The sequence below is a fragment of the Antennarius striatus genome, chromosome 17, assembly GCF_040054535.1.
Source record: "Antennarius striatus isolate MH-2024 chromosome 17, ASM4005453v1, whole genome shotgun sequence".
NCBI lineage: Eukaryota > Metazoa > Chordata > Actinopteri > Lophiiformes > Antennariidae > Antennarius > Antennarius striatus.
The window spans coordinates 14,894,093-14,913,804 of NC_090792.1; the positions used below are offsets into that span (position 1 = coordinate 14,894,093).

The following is a 19,712-nucleotide window of genomic DNA, read 5'->3' on the forward strand; positions in this document are numbered from 1 at the left end:
TAATATTATTGTCTTTCCTTGTGTCTTCAGGTCTACACAGACGAGAGAATTAGGTTTTAGAATTAGAGTTTTTTCTGATTTGCTGCTTTGTGTGTTCCTCAGAGCAAGAAAAGAACGGACATTCCTCTCCTCCCTCATTAAAAAGTTTCTTGGAGTTCTTGCATCAATTCCACCATCAGGTAAATAGAAAAAAATAAAGCTTTTATTTCCCATGGGATCTTATTGTGTTGTCGTGTGCAATTGCTTTATGTGGAATTCCTTCAGCGAAAGGAATGCCCATTAGATCTTGGTCACATTTCAATAAACGTTTCATCCCTGGTGTGCTTTTCCCAACTGCGACTATTGACTAAGTCTAATGATCTGGACCATTGGTGTAACTTTGGTCCCAAAGCAGGTCTTTGCATGTGTTCTCTCTAACTTTTCCAACATGATTAATGTGCTGTGCTTTCCCAGAGCTAGCACAGAATCAGTCCCAGACCATGTTACCATGACCAAGCACCATTTCTCATCACTATTCCAGCTGCAAGAGTCCCTTGTTTCTTTCAAATCGCGCTCTTGCCAGAGGAGCATGTGCTGCAGCTACCATACAGCCACCAGCGCAGGCTCCTATGTTGTAATGCAGGCTGACACAGGACACCCCCCCCACACATACACACACACACACACACCTGAATGCTAAAAACAGAACATGTATTTGTGTTTTGGTAGAATCCCAACCTGACAGAAGAGATTACAATCTAAAGCTTAACAGGATCCACATCACTCTAAATGTCTCAACTTTAAGCACACGCTCAGATTGAGATGCTTAATGGGGCCTAAGTTCCCAGCATGCCTCTGTGCTGGCAATGCAGTATCTCACAGTAAGGCTCACACACAGCAGGGCGCCTTGGAGTTGTCCACATTTGTTTGCTATCCTCATATCCTTGATGATCAGTGCACAACCCCCTCTCCGCTGCTGCAGCTTATTGCTGTCTACATCTGCCTGTCTGTCAGATTGCATATGTCACTGACCGTACACATTCCCTGATCAGAAGTGAAGTGTTAAGGCCACTAATTCCTTCCTCATTTTCCATAGGGCCTGCGTGTATGGACAGAGTACATTACTGCGAGAGGTTCATCGAGCTCATGATTGATTTGGAGGTAAGACGCTTCACTCGCCGTTTTTACTTGGTGCTTCCTTGATATTTACAGTGCTGAATGATGCACTTTCTCGTAACACAGACTCGTCAGTTCCTCTGTATGTGTGAACACTAGGAGAATGCAGGGCTGCAGTATATTTGCTTAATCATGGTATCCTGATGAAGAGGGCCTTTTGTCCTTCAGGTTTAGAGCTAACTCAGGTCAGCAGACAATGGACAATGAGTCTCAGCTCCACCCACTGCTTCTCTGTTATTGTTGTATGCAGAGCTGTGCACTATTTGAAACAGTAGTCTGTGATCGGAGCAGCATGGAGGTTATTTTTTGCCAGATGGCATTTGTCATTTTGTATAAGGTGCGGAGTAATCTGAGTTAAATTTCTAGGTCAAGTAGGAGAATATGTGTTGTACTAATAAAAATGAATGACATTTACATTGAAGTGTTCGTCTGCTGGTTCTTAGTTGCTGGGGCCAGCTCATTGTGCAATTCTTCTCAAGCAGTTCTTTGTCGTTGTGGTTTTTGAATGGTTTCAGTTATGAGATATCTACTCCTCCATACCTGATATTACTGGAATCGTCTCACAGTGGACTCCCGTTTCATTGATTCCTTTGCATTTTCAGTTGTATCCATTACAGAGTAGAACTTAAATTTTTCAGGGTGATGATAAAAAGCTGAAGACTTTCTTTTTTAAATGCCTTCTCATGTTGATACATTAAAAAATGTCTTTGTGATATTTTTTCCCTAATGTTTCATGGAGGAAGCTTTATAATGGAAGACACAATGTCAGACCTGGTTGTTAATTGTGCCTGCCTGTGCAGATCTCCTGTTACTAGCGAGGAACCTCGATAGATTTCATCTGGCTGCGCGCTGACAGGTCGGTCTTGCTGTTCCTGGCAGCGGCCAGTGGCCGGCCAGCTACCGGTCTCCTGAGACATCCTCCATCCTTTTCTGCTATCCTTTTACAAAGCCTCAGTTGCTTGAAATCCATTCCTTCCTCCTTCGTAGACATCCTGAAAATTAATGTGTGGAGGGAAAGAAACATCCGTGCTTTCATCCATTCCATTTTTAAATCAGAGACGGTTGCTGGATCTAAAGGTTTCTGTTTTCTCAGTGTTTAGACGTCACTTTCTACACCTGCCACCTTTGAAGAGTTGTTTCCATTGAAACAAAATTCTAGACTGTTTGCTTCATTGTTCTTTTGTCATTTAGCCTTTTTCCCCCTTAAATATTACAGTTTACTTTCATTTATATCCTCATACTCAGTTGATTAACATCAACATGTTGATAGTTTTAACAAGGCTGCGCAACATCAGACAAAAAATGATATTGCATTTTATAATTGATTTCTTCACTTTAGGCACATTTGAAATTTTTAAAGTTGCCCCCATTTCCGTGACGGGGGTCACTTGTGTCCTGTTACAAAAAAAAATTCTGATTATAGTCAGATGAAATGAAGAGGAATAAGTCACACATTACAAATAATGATATAAAAAAGATTTTGAAAACTGACTCCACTAAGCAAAAAGATCAGTGAAATATATGTCACAAAATTCCAACACTGCTGAACTAAACAGCCTGATTCAGTTTCTCTGTGGATCCTAACAAAGTCTTCCTATAGTCTTTTAATATAGTCCTCTTATCTTCTAAATCCATTATAGAAAATCTGAATTTTGAGAAATTTCATTGCATCAATCCAAAAAAGTTGGAGCATGACGTGTTGGAGTTAATTTGCTCTGCTTTGACATGGCTGGTCCTTGGATGTGACTGTTGCACATCCACACTGATGATGAAACAATATTCGGTGCAGCCCTAGTTTTTTTATATATATATATATATTCCTTCCAAAGCAGCGTTGTTATTTTATTGTGACAGGTTTCCTCAGTACTTGCTTTCATGTATTGTTCATGTGAAACAACAAGAGAAAAAAAAAAGACTCTAGAAGTAGGTGAGTCAGTTTTTTTGTTTCTTTGTCTTCACATCTTGCTGTCGGTTTTCCTCATTGTTTGCTCCTCTATCATTACTGTTTCCAAATGACCTCATAAAAGATCAATGAGGGTTATGGATGATCATGGTCCAGATGCTGGGAATCGTGGTTGCTTGTTGAGTTATTGGATTCTTTTGATCCCTGAGAGGCGTCTCTTTGTACAATATCCAACTCCCGTTTTCTGTGATGGAGCGGCAGTCAGAAGATTGTTATCCCCGCCACAGACAAAGTGAGGAAGGGGGGATAAAGAGAATGGGATCTGTCGATCCGAGGGTCATGTTTCCACAGAAAAAAAAGTCAAAGACCGTTTGATATTTTTTCACCCACCTTTTTTTTTTTTTTTTTAATTTTCCATTGTTGAAAGTTTGGCTTTTGTGTCTATTTGTATCAGATGCAGATTTCTGGGCCATAACTCAAAAACTTTTTGTCAGGCGATTTTGAAATTGTCCACTTCCCTGACAAACTAACCTGTAATTAAAGACAACCTCAGCTTATTTCTTCCCAACTTTTATAATAAAAAAGATACAATTTAGGGATTCTTTGTATTTTGTGCTGTTTTCCACACAGATTTAAATTGGTTTCAAATTTCTGTAATTTTGTTTAGGGGACTTACTTAAAAGTCAGGTTTAATATCACCAGCTTTAAACAGACAGTCCAGTACTACAGTTCTTTGTCTCCAGGCTCTGCTGCCTACAAGACGTTGGTTCAACACCGTGTTGGATAATTCTCATTTGCTGGTCAGCTGTCATCTATCAAGCCTCATTCACAGAGAAAAGGAAGGACACCTCTTCTGCCAGGTACAGCTGCTGAACCCAACATAGGCCTGTGCTTCTGAGGTAATTGTATACATACAAGCTAAGATCCACACCACCGATTGCTTTCTTCGTCTCTGTAGTTGCTGGATATGCTGAAGTTCTACACAGGCTTCGAGATTAACGACCAAACAGGAAATGCCCTTACAGAGAAAGAAATGACCACTCTGCATTATGACAGAATCACCTCCCTGCAGGTAAAAAGCTCAGAGATGGGATTTATTTTAGCCGAGATCTTTACCGTACTTGTAGCAGGTCTACTGTCGTTGTCTTGTTTCTATTTAACCCACAGACTGTCATACCTGCTGCTGCAGGGACTTCTTTCGAAATACTGAGTCGTGAGTCATTCAACGCCGTGATGTTTCTGTGTTTTTGCATTGCAGAGGGCGGCTTTTGCTCATTTCCCAGAGTTGCAAGACTTTGCTCTATCCAGTGTGGCAGCGGTCGACACCCGAGAATCCTTGACCAAACACTTTGGACATCTGAGGTAATTTCAAACATCCGGAATCAACCATGATCAACTTGTGAACCTGCAGCTTGTCGGTGTGCAGATGGCGGGATGTGGTGGGGAGGTTACGCATGACTGGACTTCCTGATGGTGAACGTAATGCTTGTCATTTTATAATATCAGCAGTACAATATATGATGCCATTTTTTTATTAGCCCTTTTTCTGACGTAAAGAAGTAACTGAACAAAAGAATTACATTGAAGCATGAAGGGGTTGCACACGTAGTGAACTCAAATTAAAGCATATCACAACTACTGAAAGTGTTAATGATCGACCAGATGCTATCATCTGCAATTGTAGTCCACGTTCACATATGTACTGCTTGTGTCGACACTACGTCGCAGTGAGCACAAGCGCCATCGTTGCCGCCTGACTTCACCGCTAAACGGCAGCCAGTGAACCCCTGAACAGGCAGCTGGTACCATCCGGAGCGCGCCGCATGCCTCATTAATTTAATCGATTTGCACTGGCTTGAGAATAACTTCTTTGAACAGCTGTGTTTGTCATATCATATTAGCTTGCCAAAAAGTCAAAGAAGCACCCTCGCGTTGACAAACCGGCCTGTTTCCTCTCTCTTAATCTTGTATATATGCGTAAAGACTCAAAAGGGATAAATTAAATCAGTGATTTGTAATTAACACAGGGTTTCTAACCTTTCTTGACATTTGATATTGAAATGAACAGCTTCAATCATCGACTCCATTTTTTATCAAATCTTAAGTCGAATGACGAAAGATGATTTTACTCCACATCGTGCTCACCTTGAGTGACTTGTTTTATAACATGTGAGGTGTTTATTTGTCGTGATTGCTCTGAGGTGTCATGTTGAAGCAACATGAATTTCCTCCTCCCAGTGAGTGTTTGTATACCCATCACCTCTTCCAGAGTGGATTAAAAATGCTTAGAAGCATCTCCAAGTTTCTTTGAGTCAGGCAGAGGGTTATGAGCTGAGCCGAGCTGATTCAGGTGAAGACTTAACCCAAACATTTTATGTATTTCTTGAAGCTTTTTTTCCTCAGAATTACAATTTTTGAATATAGCTGGAAACTGCATTGTTCCCTGCTTCGCGTCTGTCACCGGAGCAGCTCCCGGGTGACTCCAAATATGCCGATCAGATTTAACAAGGCACTTTTCATCCAAGCAACTCATGCTAACGCCTGTTTATTCCAGCTGCGCTACCCTCAGGCTAAGCTCCCAGTCACCCGCCGCTCTGAATTTATCCCCTAAGTCCCTCAAATGCACAAACATTGCATTATTGCGTATCCTGCTCACAAATGTGCACACCCGTTCTTTCACATATGCACATTCATACACATACTTCCTTCAGTTATATAAAATGTGTTCTGTGTCATTTCAGGCAAAAAATAAAGATAAAAAAAATAAATATATAGTATATATACGTATATAGTTTGTATCACTTTGAGATGTCTCAAAAATGGAAAAGTCAAAAGAATTGCTGTGATTTTTAATCTTGTGACTTCTGATTTGAAGCTGGTTGAATGAAAGTGGTCTTTGCTAACCGGTTAATACCCCTGATGATTTACTTACTGATTTGCTGGTTATGAAATTCAGCTGAACCCAAACAAGCTGATATGTCTAACACAACTTCACACATGTGTGCTAGAAGCATCTGGTGTCCCGCTTTTGGATCTAGGGGTACTAATTGGTGGACTCTGCTCTATAGCGCCCCCAATCTTCCAATTTGTCACCTGTTGTTCATGACCTGGTCTAGTTGTCTCCGTTATTCAGAGTGACTTGTTTTGCTGCTGTTGCTGAGGGAGGGACTTTACGGATGACCTGTGCTTAGTCATCCACCAGACTGCAACGTCTTCAAAATTGCCACCCTGACTGTCGAAAAGTGACATCACCAGTATTAGTATGCATGTGCGTCTACATATGCGGGTTGGTGGAGCCATGTGTGGCCGTGGAGAGCTGTCACAGCGTGTCCAGTGCCCGTCCTTCACTGTGTACCGAGCCCCGCCTTCTGTCACGGCGTGTCAACCTGATTAAAACAGACCTCCATGCATGAGGACCGTGTTTCAGAGTTCCAGAGGCAGACATGGTCTTTGATTTTCATAATCCTGTAGCATCAGTGTGCCCCAGCCCCTTAACAACGCACCTGCTGACGGAGCAGGAGCTGCGAGTCAAAGCATAGAGAAGCATTGCCTTGTGTGGTAGAGCTAACACGCTTACGGATTTAGAAAAGACGGCGAATCTTCATACATACAGGATAATTCCTCTGTGATTTATATAGTCTTCCTTAGAGGGCGTATCCCATAAAAACATAAGGAAATCATTTTTAATTATTGCGTTACGAATCGACACGGGATCATCCATTTCACAATCAGAATCTTTACCATATTTTCAAGTCCTTGTTTTTACAGCACTTAATTGTAATCTGTTTATTGTTGTCCGTCAGTCTTCTGGTCAAGAGTGAAAGATAAAGGCATTCTATCCGACGCCATACTGTCTTTTTGACGAGCCACTCCTCTGTCATCTTTCTCCGCAGTCCCAACTCTCTCCACCGGGTGGCGTCGTACTTGTGTCTGCTGCCAGAGCTGCCTGAGGGTGAAGAGACCACCTATGAGAAGGAAGTTCTCCTTGAGCTGCTGGTAAGTGCAGTCTTGACATTTATGAAATTGCTAATGTGAGTATTTGAGGTTTCAAGCCTCGGAGGTAGGAGTCTGGTTCTCTGGGTTGATGTAGTAGCCTTCAAAATTGTCAAATAAATACCACACTAAGTGCCCTGCCATCTGTTCCTGTTGAAATTTAATAACTAGGGTTATTTATTCTATTGTTGCTTATCTATTAATTGCAGATAATAAATTGACAGATTTGTTGTATGAATAAATAAAGCACTATAATTTTATCACAAGAAACGGCACAATGTAGAAAGCGTAATGGGTATACAGTATTTTTCAAGAACAGTTACTGTTCAGTAAGAACTATGACATTATAGATTTTCTGTTTCTTATTTAAAGATAATTAATTGAAGCTCTTGACCTTGGAAAACAAATACAAGTCCCCCTTCACTGTTGGCCCCTCATGAATTTGCCTTCTAATCCAATGACTCCTTTGTGTGGGCATTTTTGCAGCACAGGGTAAAAATAAGACAACACTGATGAAATATAGGGCCATATTTTGTAAAGGCTAGAGGTAGTTTGTGCACTGATTTTCCTTCCTTTGCTCTTCAAATTTTTTTTTTTTTTAACCTACTAGACTCTTGTTGGTTTCCCCCAACACACTTGTGCTGCAGACCTCTTCATCAAAGTGATCATTTCAAGGCTGCCCCACAGTTATTCATAATCATCCACTTAGACCCTCCCCAGGTCCTTTCTGAGAAGCGATGGAGAGGAGCTGTATCATAATGATCTGATTAGATTGTTTCAGGAGACAATGTCAGAAAACTCATTTGTGTGTGCCTGAGGTTGGCCCCGACAACCAGCATCCCTGACTGTGTGGCTTGAATAGAGAAGGGGCCATGGCAGCAACAGCACCATCACACTTGCTACAGAGCACATACTCATGAATATGCGTGCAGGGGAGGAACCATTCATTTTGAGAGGCGATACTGCTGTCGCACCTGTCCTAATGCTTAGCTAGTCCAGGCTGCTTGCTTCCCCCGGTAGAGCAAATGAGCTGATTTGTATTCTAAAGCAGATACCACACCCTTTAACATAGTTAATCATTTATTTAACTCCGGGTTTTTTTCTCCAGAAGACTAAAAACACAGGAGCAAAATGATTGTCTGCACATCTGCAAAACCACAGCAGGACAGAGATTAAATATAGTAAAATCAAGAGACGGCTGCACAAATAAAAACTCCCATCTTACTGGAAATTTTTGACAAAATTGAACTGTAAGCAAACAGCATGCAAGTAATAAATTGCAAATGTCGACAAATTGATGAACAAAAAATAAAGCAGCAACTGTTTTGATGATCATTTTAGTCATTTTATTATGCAGACATGCATTTAATGTCATCATCTCTTCAAATTTAAAGCTTTGCATTGCTTTGCCTATTGCTAAACTGAAGATGTTTTATTTGGATTTTGAACTTTAGGCCGGACAAGCAGAACACCTAAAAATGTCACATTTGCTTTAACGATATTGCAATTAGCATTTTCCGGTATTTTGTTATGTATTAAACCAGATGTGATAATAATAATAAGAATAATAATAATAATAATAATATAGTACACAGACTAATCAGATAAATGATCAGTGAAAGTAAGCATCAAAGTAACAGAGAGGCATTTGTTCATTAAACCCAATCATCTTTGTCATGCTTGCTCACACAGGTCTCCCGTCATGAGCGCAGAATCTCTCAGATTGAGCAACTTAACCTGATGCCTCTTTATCCAACGGAGAAGATAATCTGGGATGAGAACATTGTCCCGACAGAATACTACTCAGGCGAAGGTGTGTGTCCAAATTGACATCTCACACAACACACATCATAACCTTTTGGCTGTTCCTTATCCTAAGGGTGCTGAACACTCCTTAGTTGGCAAGGACCCCTATACCAATTTGCAAAGTACTGACAATTTAAGCCATGTCCCTTCAGTTTAATACTGTGCGCCTGTAACAGCAGTTTATATTAGACCGTTTTTTTTAAATATATATATATATATATATATATATATATATATATATATATATATATATATATATATATATATATAAAAATTACCTTCTCTGGTTAGAGATGCACCTTCAGTTTTTGGTTTTCTCCTCAGGCTGTCTTGCACTACCCAAGCTCAATCTCCAGTTTTTGACTCTCCACGACTACCTGCTGAGGAACTTTAACCTCTTTCGTCTCGAGTCCACCTACGAGATCCGACAGGACATAGAAGATGTAGTATGGCGTATGAAACCATGGTGAGCGCATCTAGACATGGTGGTGTCTACAGAGCAGTCTTTAGAGCAGTCTTCAGTTAATGAAGGTTTTTGTCTACTTCTCCCGTTGCAGCATGCAGCAAAAATACTAATTTATTAAAAAGCTGTGGCATTTGGAAACCCAGTCCTTAATATAATAAGTTGCTCTCATTATGTCAAGTGATGTTGCAACATCCTTCCTGTTCCTACTAAAGTAAATAAGTAAGCAGTGGTGAAATGTGCTGTCCTAAATCTGACTGATTTGGATCCTGACAACAGCCCACAGTGCTTGTCTGACATCACGTTGTGTCCCACAGGCAGTCGGAGTACGGTGGCGTGGTTTTCGGGGGCTGGGCCAGGATGGCTCAGACAATCACGTCTTTCTCCATAGTAGAGGTCGCCAAGCCCAAAATCGGAGAGAGCTGGCCGGCGCGAGTACGAGCTGATGTCACTATCAACCTCAATGTACAAGATCATATCAAGAATGAGTGGGAAGGTAATAGACTGTTGGTCCATGATTTGTATTTCTTTTTGAATCTCTTATTCTATGGTTCATTTTACTGACAAATGCTAAATAAATGACAGTTAAGAAACACACCCTTATACACATTTAGTCACCTCCCCTCTTACATGTAGCTTCACTTCACCTTTGAATTTTGCATCTTCTAAAAATCTTAATAGAGTACTGGTAATTAGTTTATAACCTGCATCAGCTCTTTGGTCCCTCATGGCCCCTACTCATACCCTTTGCCTGGCACATGTCTCTTACTTCAGTGCGGCATCTATTCCTGACTCCTCTCTGTCTCTCTGTGGTTAATGAGGGTACTGTAGATAATGCTAACAGGAACTTGTCAGCCTTGAAAGATGCATTTGCTAGTAAGTTAAATGTACCATCAGCCACGGTACTTTTAAGTTCTTGAGCGCATTTTTCTGATGCGCTCAAGTAAAAGGTTCAAAGGAAGGTCTCTCCATCTCTGCATCTTCATCTCTGTCTTTAAAACCCTTTACTTCCTCTTTGTCAATTTCTAACCTGGCTCTCTGTCCTCTTTCCCCTCAGGACTTCGGAAGCATGACGTTTGTTTTCTGATCACCGTGCGGCCCAACCTGCCCTACGGCACTCGCTTCGACCGGCGCCAACCCTTCATGGAGCAGACAGGCCTGGTGTACGTGAGGGGTTGTGAGGTGCAGGGTATGCTGGACGACAAGGGACGTGTCATTGAAGAAGGTGTGCTTAAAAACGTGCCCCTCTCCTGCATAAAAACATACACCTGTGGGACGTGACACAAGCGACTTCAGACGTCCTTTCGAGAATCATTCCTACCAACAGACACATCCTCAGGGGAGGGTCAGGCTTGAGTTGCCTTGGAGGCAGACACGGCGAGACCTGACCCGACCGCGTTAGCATCCCATTAACCTGAGGCTGTCAACAACACCTGAGCACTGTGGGCGCTCTGTTTATCTGATTTAACCGACTAGTTTCACCGACTATATCTGGAGAGATGCACTTTGAGAGAATGCTGAATTTAGCTTGTCATGCATAAAGTTGTAATGTGTACCAAAGGAAACACTCGCTGTTTCAGAAATTGGTTTTCGACAGCAACAATTTGTTTTACTATCAGCAAACAGACATTTGTAGCAGTACATTACCATATCTCCACAGGGGGAATTCCCTCAGACAAAATTCAAATATCTAGTCTGTTCCTGGGAAATAAAATATGTTTACTGAGCAACGAGATCTGCTCGGTTTACCGTGTCAAGCTTTTCCAAAGGCAGTCTCTGTGAGAGGCTGTCTCATCTAAGTTAACCTGAAGCCTTGCTGCTCCAAGTGTTTCAGTTGGGGAACATGTTCCCATGTACTGAAGCACCCTTCCCCTCCTATCCTCTTTCATCAGTCTGGATTAAAAATGCAATGGGAATGGCTTTCTGAATAGACGTGCTGCCCAACAACACGTCCCACCAGCCTCAGGTTGGTTAAATTTTCAGACCCTAGCAGGTCTGAGTGGCAGTCTGGTTCGTTTGGCGACGGGTGTGACATCCCATCACTGCACACACCTGTTTGCACAACTGATGTGCCCTTACTCATAATGATTTATGATTGACTCACATACTGCATTATCAAAACAACGTTACACATATTGTGAAAAATCAGATGTTATCAAATTCACAGATTCTTCAGATGTTGAATCGACGACTGGAGTGATTATCAGTTTTAATCATCTATTAATTTGACCCAGTTGTTTAACAGTCAAACAGTTGAAAGCAAAGGCTTTAAGGTTTTATTTAAATGCTCACACAACTTGGCCCAGCTGTCCACATTGTTATTCCACAATGTCAAGCTTTATTGCTGCTCTCATTTTAGATGAGAGCAGCAATGATGATCCCTACATAGCTAGTACACATGTGCTTACAGATAGACATATTTGTGGGTGCAGACGCACCAGAATTAAATCTAAGGGAGTTAGCTTGAAGCCTGTGGCCTATCAGTCAGAACCTACATGTGGTCTGTTCACTAAGAAATTTAAAGTGTTGAAAGGCGACCCAGGGTGTGCTCTCTCAACAGGGAGTTATCTTTAATGTAAGGCTAGGATGGGAATCTTAAATGATTTTGTGGCATCAGAATTATCAGATCTAGTTTTAATTTTTGACCTTTATAATTAAATTAAAGCTTAAATGACAGTTGTTTTATTTTTCATGTTTTGTATTTATTTTATTTATATATTTAATTCAGGATACTATTAAAGAAGAGATGCAGACACCTCTGTTATGCATAGCTCTATTTTGACATACTGTAATTGTAAAAATCCTGAAGATGTGTCCACACATAGACTGGTGGTGCCGATGGGTTTGCATATCCTAGAGGAGCAGCCGTTTGGCCTTGTCTGGAATATGTGCTCTCTGAGTGCCTTTCTGATTACTTCTAAATTTACCACTGGAGGAAGCTATTATTGTTACATTACAGTAATGAGTATTCTGCTCACCTCTTTGGTCCAGGCCCTGACCCAAAGCCCAAGCTACGAGGAGATGCCAGGACATTCCGTGTGTGGTTGGATCCAAACCAATATCAGCAGGACATGACCAGTAACATTCAGAATGGCACGGAAGATCCATATGAGACGTTTAACATCATCATGAGACGTAAACCCAAGGAGAACAATTTCAAGGTGTGGATCCCACATCGAAGCACACAGATCAGCTCTTACATCGTATTTGAGTGCTTTATTTTCAGACCTTGAGCTCTTGTCTCATACCTCACCCCTCCAGAGTGATGCTTTACACATATAATACTCGCTTGAGTATTTCATCGGTAAGGTTGGGTCCAGGGCTGCTCAGAGATTACCACCCACTCAGGGCCCTCCCAGTGATCTTTACACTGTATATTAAGGTGGCATGTACCCCCACCTCTGGTCTTTTAAGACTCTTCTTGTGGCATCAAGTTAACATTGCACTCTTATGATGCCTCCTGTGGGAAAGCCTGTTTTATTATTAGCCGAACATACAAACCTCTTCAGCAGAACCTTGCTGGACAAGATGATTTAAGGAAAGCAAAATTATATTTTCACAGCTTATGGTATAGTTTTGATGCGAGCTTCCTCCATTATTTAGAAGGGTAATCATGTGGAAAGCAGTCAAATCTGTTTCTAATGCTGCCCACCCATTTCTGTCTTTCACAGCCAAAACAATGACAGATGATTTTGAAGTGTTTCTTTTTTTAATGAATTTGAAACCTACAGGTACTAATGGGTATTCAAGAAACATTCTTCTTCAACTTTGAAGTGTGACACAGATAAAAGTAAACATGGTTCACTACCCAATGTTTAATGCTGGGAGTATTTGGCAGGTTGCAGCTCATTAAAGTGTAATTGACAGCCATACAAATTACCTGCTGTCCCATCAGCACAACACAAAGCTATCATTATCCAGCTGAACCACCTCTGATGGGATGTTCCTTTGTTGTGTCATTTAAATTAAATCTGTCTCTTTTTTCATAGTTGTGCAGTCCATTTGGTTCGATATCTGTCTCACATGTCTTTCTGTGTCTGTTTTAGGCAGTGCTTGAGACCATCAGACACCTGATGAACACTGAATGTGTTGTACCGGACTGGCTTCACGACATAATCCTCGGCTATGGCGATCCGGGCAGTGCCCACTACTCCAAAATGCCCAACCAAATTTCCACATTGGACTTCAATGACACTTTTCTGTCCCTGGACCATTTGCGATCATGTTTCCCTGGTTACATCATCAAAGTCACAGAAGAAAATCCTGAATTGCAAGTCTTCCCTTTCAGGTGAATTCCAAAATTCCAATAATGAATTGACATTGACGCAACTTGATCAAGGTCAATCAGTGTCAGGAAAGCAATACTACAATACTATACATTTGTTGCATTTAGTTCTACTTAAAATTTTAATTCTTTACGGTTGAATAATTTATAAATATGGTTTGCTATCTATTAGTTAATATTCAATATAAACTAATAGTCAATATTAATGCATTAACACATGCTTTAATATGGGTTAAATGTGAAATTTAATGAATTTTTTTAATTGAAAATCAACATCAAGTTTGACTGTTTTTTTCCTCTCCTCGGTCCAGCATGGATTGCTGAGGAGGTGGTCAGCATAGTGAGGCTGTGATTGGTTTGCTGTAATACTTTGAATGTGACCGTAACAAAGTACTACCTCTCATGACTAACCCTAACGGGCCATAAATCACCAAAGCAACAAATTTTAGCAAATAAGAGGCAAAGTAGGGCAGGTCTTGTCCCTTGTTGCATTGAACAGCAATTTATGTTTAAAATGCTTGAAAATTGGATAAATCACAATTAATCAGTCTATTATTGAGATTTATTTTTGATCAGTCGACATCAATCCATGATATTTTGATATCCATGGAACTACTGTCTCACTTGTTCCTCTGTTTTGTTTTCCTTCAGAATCACATTTCCTGTTGTCAACAACGCAGATAAAGGGAAAAAGAGAACTGCTGATGGTGAGATGGAAGTCAAAGAAGACAAGACCTTGATTGTTGAACCCTATGTTACTCCCAACCGTGGCCCTTATCCCTACAACCAACCCAAACGGTGAGAGGTCAAGGTCACTACCCAAGACATCCTGTTCACAGCGAAACTAATTTCCAGACATTATTCAGTTTTTGATGAAAGCTTTTCTCCGAAATCTTTAAAAATAGTTACGTGGACTGAGAACATTACCCTTACTAAGACCTTAATACCTACTGAAGACAGTTTTCAATATAAAACAGCGCAGGGGCATCGGTCCAGGGCTTTTTATAGGTCGCCTACGTTGACCCTGGCTGTTTTGGCTTGTTTGTCCTTGCAAGTCTCCATGGTATCTTCTCTGACTTGTTGGCCAATGAAAGTTGCAATGCTATTTTGGTAACTGTTCGACCCACACTTGGAAATTGTTATGCAATTAAAGTTGAACAGAAATGTGTTAATATCCATGCACTAATTTTAACACCACAACCTACCGGTAATTGCCTTGTGTGAAAAAATTTATATTCGGCTAATGTTGTTTCAGCATTTTCAGTTGGTACTTTGATATTCAAATCTTGATGGCATCAACAACTTCCGAAACATAACAAGTTTATAGCATTAAGCATCTCTTTAAAAAATATAAATATAAGAAGATTTGAACTCTGGTGTTAATGCTGTCAGGGCTATTCAGATTGCTGACTCATCACTCGATATATGAAAATCATTAGTCTGTATTTTTTGCAGGAATACAATTCAGTTCACTCCCACTCAGATTGAAGCCATTCGTGCCGGGATGCAGCCAGGACTCACCATGGTAAGGATTTATTTTATATGTATATTCCTCACTCAATATTGAATTAATACAGCCCAGGGATTTCCAACATATAAAGCAACTATTTTTAACATATAGACAGCAATGCAAAAAAAGACTTACATTTTAATTTCAGTTACAATTATAGTTGTTCATCCAAGCCAACAACCCAACCCAATGGACATAGGGTGAAAAAAGCCTGTTTTAGGAGCAAGTTGCATAATTTTCTAAAAACAAAAATAGTAAATGTCATAAAGTGGATCTAATGAGTATTGAAAGCCATTATTTATCCCTTTCTTTACAATTCATGATGCGTGTGTTCTTTGCTCAAAGCCTCCAATCTGATACTGCAGATGCGTATTTGCTCACCTCTCTCTGAAAGATTTGCAACCCATCAATCTAAGTGATGTACGCAAAGGAAATTCCTTTGTCAGTGAGATGGCGTTGTTTGTTTGTTCCTATCGCCATCATTCAAATTGAACGATGACACGTTCTGTTAAACCTCTCTGTAATCTTGGCATCGTCATTGCAATGTTGGACCTGGAGTGCTGTTTACATGAAATGACACCAGGTTAAAGTCGCGGATAAAACCACGTCCATACCGCATTCACATCATTGTCATTCCTGCCGCTACTGTTTTCTGGCTGCTTTATAAAGTGTTGTTCTGACGTGGTGATTGGAAACTGGCAGAAGGGTCCTGAGTTATTTATTGTGCAGCTAGCAGAAGTAAATACAGTGTGTAGGCTACCAGCAGAGTCGTAAAACAACTCTGTATGCGTGCCTTTCTACACTGCACTCCCCACCCCTATAACCTTCCTTTTTGCCATATGTCACAGTCATTAAGCAGCCAGAGCAAACACCCAAACGCAAAGAACCTCTGCTTGGCTTTGATGTAGTGAAACCATGGAGCTGATTAAACACTGATTTATGCAGGCGTATCTAATTGTGCTTACTATTTTGGCAGAAATTACTCACCTGAGATACCCATGCTAAAATCAGCCTGTGTAATGAATATGTATTTAGTCAATTAGATGCACTATATTCAGGAACTATGAGCCTTATTATTTTTGTAACAATGTTCAAGAGATTAATTGTTGCTACCATTCAGACAACAAGAACAACTCTTCTGCTTCTTTCTTTTAACAATTTTCCTTTATTTGTTCACATCTGGCCATGTCTCTAGGTTGTTGGTCCTCCAGGTACTGGAAAGACAGATGTTGCCGTTCAGATCATCTCAAACCTCTATCACAACTTTCCTGAGCAGAGAACCCTCATAGTCACACACTCAAATCAGGTAAACCCATCACAGACACACACTCAGAAAGCATGATTACAAAATCTGGACAATTCTGATGTAAAGTTTTAAAGCAGTGGGCCCAGTTAATAGTCATATCAAAACAGCTTACGCTCCCTTATCCACCAGCATTTCTGTTTGTGTTCGTTCGTATAGTAATGTGAAGCGACCCAAATAGAACGCCTGTCACAAGAAGCCTAGTTGGACATAACAATTACAAACCATTAGTTGCGATGATAGATTCCTGTGACATTTATTTGCATCGTATTTCCAATTCATTCTACAACAGGCTCTGAACCAGCTGTTTGAAAAGATCATGGCTCTGGACATCGATGAGCGCCACCTCTTGCGTCTGGGTCACGGAGAAGAGGAGCTGGAGACCGAGAAGGACTTCAGCAGGTGAGGACAGCCGGGGAACAGGTGGCGTGAGAACGGACTCACTGACAGATGCACCTAAACACACAGGAAAGCACATGTGAAAGTTGAGACAGCTTAAATCCTCAAGAAAAGAAGTGCATTTACTGAATGTGTGCAGACTTATAGCGTATGCACACTGTTCATCTGCATGCATAGTTTGCATGAGCCAACAAAGTGACAGGGATATTTGATATTCCCACATGTCAGGCCATGGTTCTGGTTTATCTTCATTAGGCATTCGTTGCCCTCTTAGGCCTTTTGAAAGGGATCTCTCCCTTCAGCCCTGCACTCAGGGGCATTTCCTGTCTCATTAACCCTCTCATTACTGCCCCACAGCACAAGAATACATCACATACCCATTCGTAGTCACACTTGTGGGAATAGTTCACGCCAAGAGCAGAATGGTAACAACACATGTAGAGAGAAGCTGAGAGACATGAAGACAATATGATTTAGCAAAGAATTTTGTAAGGCTAGCTAAAACTCATAATTATATTAAATATAAACAGCTTAAAACTTCACTCATCTTCTTTTACCGCTTATTCACCTTTTTTTTTTTTTTTTTTGCGCGTCATGAGGGTTGCTGGAGCCTATCCCAGCTGACTTGGGGGACACTCCGAGCACGGTGCCAGTGCACCGTGGAGTCACACGAAAACAAACCAGTTTAAAACTTTAATTGATAGCTTTACGAACAAGCATTGTTATTCCAAATGTGTGAACTCAGGCCTGCATGAGGCCTTTTAGTAAGTACTGTACTTCATTTACATAAGTTTGATTGAGTAATTAAATGAATTTATACATGAATAAATAATAATATGAATAAATACATTTAATTTCAGGTGTTTAATATGTGGATTTAGTTCAGTGTGTGTGTGTGTGTGTGTGTGTGTGTGTGTTGTCCCTTTAAGGGCACTGACTCAATCCCCACTACTGACACATAGTGAGACGGTAAAAGAGAAGAGCACACTTTCAGCACTCATGACACACTTAAGAAAGAGATTATCTCAAGATACTCCAAACATTTACAGCTCTCTATAACCACAGCTATATTTAACACCATTATTAGATGAAGGAGCTACAACCTCCTTTATTTCTCTTCTTTTTGCTTGGAAAGCTTTTAGCCAGCTGCTGAATATAAATAGCTCAGTGTTATTTAATATTACGTTTTCCTGCCGTTACATTTGAAAGCATCTTAAGAGTTTAAATAGTTAATTCCTACCTTATACATCTGTGTCCCTGAGCAAATTGCACCCTATAGCTACTCTTCTAGAAGAAAAAAAAGAGGGGGGCGGGGGGGGGCATGATGCATGTCGCTCATTTGCAAGTGCTGCACCATGTATGACCCGAGTGTGAGTAGCAGCGCATTGGAAATGGGGTCTGCTCATAGAAGCAATTTGTTACAATCTTAAATAATGCAGCAAAGCAGACATAAAAGAAGGAGCTTTAGCTAGCAGCATAACAACATGCAGACTCCACACTCCTTCCACCCCACTGACACCAGCTAGAGGAGCCACGGAATTTTAATTAACACTGTATTGGAGATTATAAAGTGGAAGGTGGCGGTGCCGCTCTGAATGCCAAACAACAGAAAAGCCACAGCGTCATCAATTAGCAATGTCTCTGTGCATTTAACAATGAATTGTGTGCTCTTAGAACCAGACTCTAGAGGAAAGTTTATCGTTGAGAATCTGTACTCACAGGTGTGCATTCCCATCTAGTGTTGAAAATAGCCTTTGATGGTGCTATAGCTCTCGATTCAATGCTGTTCACACGTCTGTCAGTTTTTGTTGTTTCATCTCTGCTGAATGTCACGTTACCTAATTTCATTCAGACCAAGCAGGTACTGTAATTATCTTGAGGTCGTCTGCTGACAGAGCATCTTACAAGGATAGACTCTCACGACTCGCATAAGACCCAGTGACCCCTCCTACTTCCTGTCTTCCTCTATCTGCTGCTTGCCTTGTTACCGGCTAATTGCTTTTTAAGCAGCGTTGTTTAGCTGTAAAATAGGATGCGTGGCCTTATGTAAAGTCAAGGACCGCTAGTGCCCTTTTTAATCCTTTGTAATCTATTGCATCACTTTTACATTAGATTTTATTTTATATCCTGTTCTCTGCTGATGGCCAAGCTCTTAATCACCTTCTTGTTCTCAGTCAAGGACACAGACGCAATCGCAGTAATTACAACCACAGTTTCGTTTAACTCAAAATTTACGTGAAAACCATCAAATTAAGACAAACTTTATTCCCAGTGGCTATAGAAGTTATTTACCTTACCTGTTTATCAGCATCAGTTTGCTTAGGATGTCTGTCTGGGTCATGACACCATTAGTTTTGTGGAAATGTTGATATTTGAGAGTCAGTCTGATCTTCTATTTCATAATAATACAATTACAGTATCAGTAAAGTGAGAGAGAGAGAAGCTTCTTTAAACATTAAACCTGAATCTTTCAATATTAATTTCAGTTTTGTTTACCCATGATTCTTGACAGATGCTTGAGATGGTTTTAATAACCTATATCCCTCACATGTTGTCATCTCACTATCCTGCTATCTGTCTCCAGGTACGGCAGAGTGAACTATGTCCTGGCCAGACGACTGGAGCTTCTTAGAGAGGTGGGGAGATTACAGGAGAGTTTGGACGTCCCGGGAGATGTGTCTTACACATGTGAGACTGCTGGACACTTCTACCTTTACCAGGTAACTGGGTTAGAGTTAGATGCTGAATTCACCAGACACACACACACCTTCTGATGTTGCTGCTTAAGGAATTAGATGTTTACATAGTAGTTCAGGGCTAGAATCAGTAAAAATCTTATTGTCTTAAGCTCCTTAATAAACAGTGCATAGTTGATGATGCTGAGGCGATATTCTT

At 40.7% G+C, this 19,712-nt stretch overlaps 1 protein-coding gene across 1 annotated transcript in view; it reads left to right on the forward strand.

The window, feature by feature from the left end:
• aqr (aquarius intron-binding spliceosomal factor) overlaps window positions 1–19,712 on the forward strand; it is a 40,278-nt gene that overhangs the window by 4,546 nt on the left and 16,020 nt on the right. Inside the window, exons 10-26 of the mRNA XM_068338796.1 lie at window positions 103–179; window positions 1,076–1,140; window positions 3,802–3,918; window positions 4,017–4,130; window positions 4,317–4,420; window positions 6,952–7,054; window positions 8,744–8,864; window positions 9,182–9,323; window positions 9,638–9,816; window positions 10,378–10,545; window positions 12,312–12,481; window positions 13,367–13,608; window positions 14,257–14,403; window positions 15,061–15,130; window positions 16,311–16,421; window positions 16,711–16,820; window positions 19,402–19,537. Of these exons, the coding sequence (XP_068194897.1) occupies window positions 103–179; window positions 1,076–1,140; window positions 3,802–3,918; window positions 4,017–4,130; window positions 4,317–4,420; window positions 6,952–7,054; window positions 8,744–8,864; window positions 9,182–9,323; window positions 9,638–9,816; window positions 10,378–10,545; window positions 12,312–12,481; window positions 13,367–13,608; window positions 14,257–14,403; window positions 15,061–15,130; window positions 16,311–16,421; window positions 16,711–16,820; window positions 19,402–19,537 (2,176 nt within the window). The remainder of the gene's footprint in view (window positions 1–102; window positions 180–1,075; window positions 1,141–3,801; window positions 3,919–4,016; window positions 4,131–4,316; window positions 4,421–6,951; window positions 7,055–8,743; window positions 8,865–9,181; window positions 9,324–9,637; window positions 9,817–10,377; window positions 10,546–12,311; window positions 12,482–13,366; window positions 13,609–14,256; window positions 14,404–15,060; window positions 15,131–16,310; window positions 16,422–16,710; window positions 16,821–19,401; window positions 19,538–19,712) is intronic.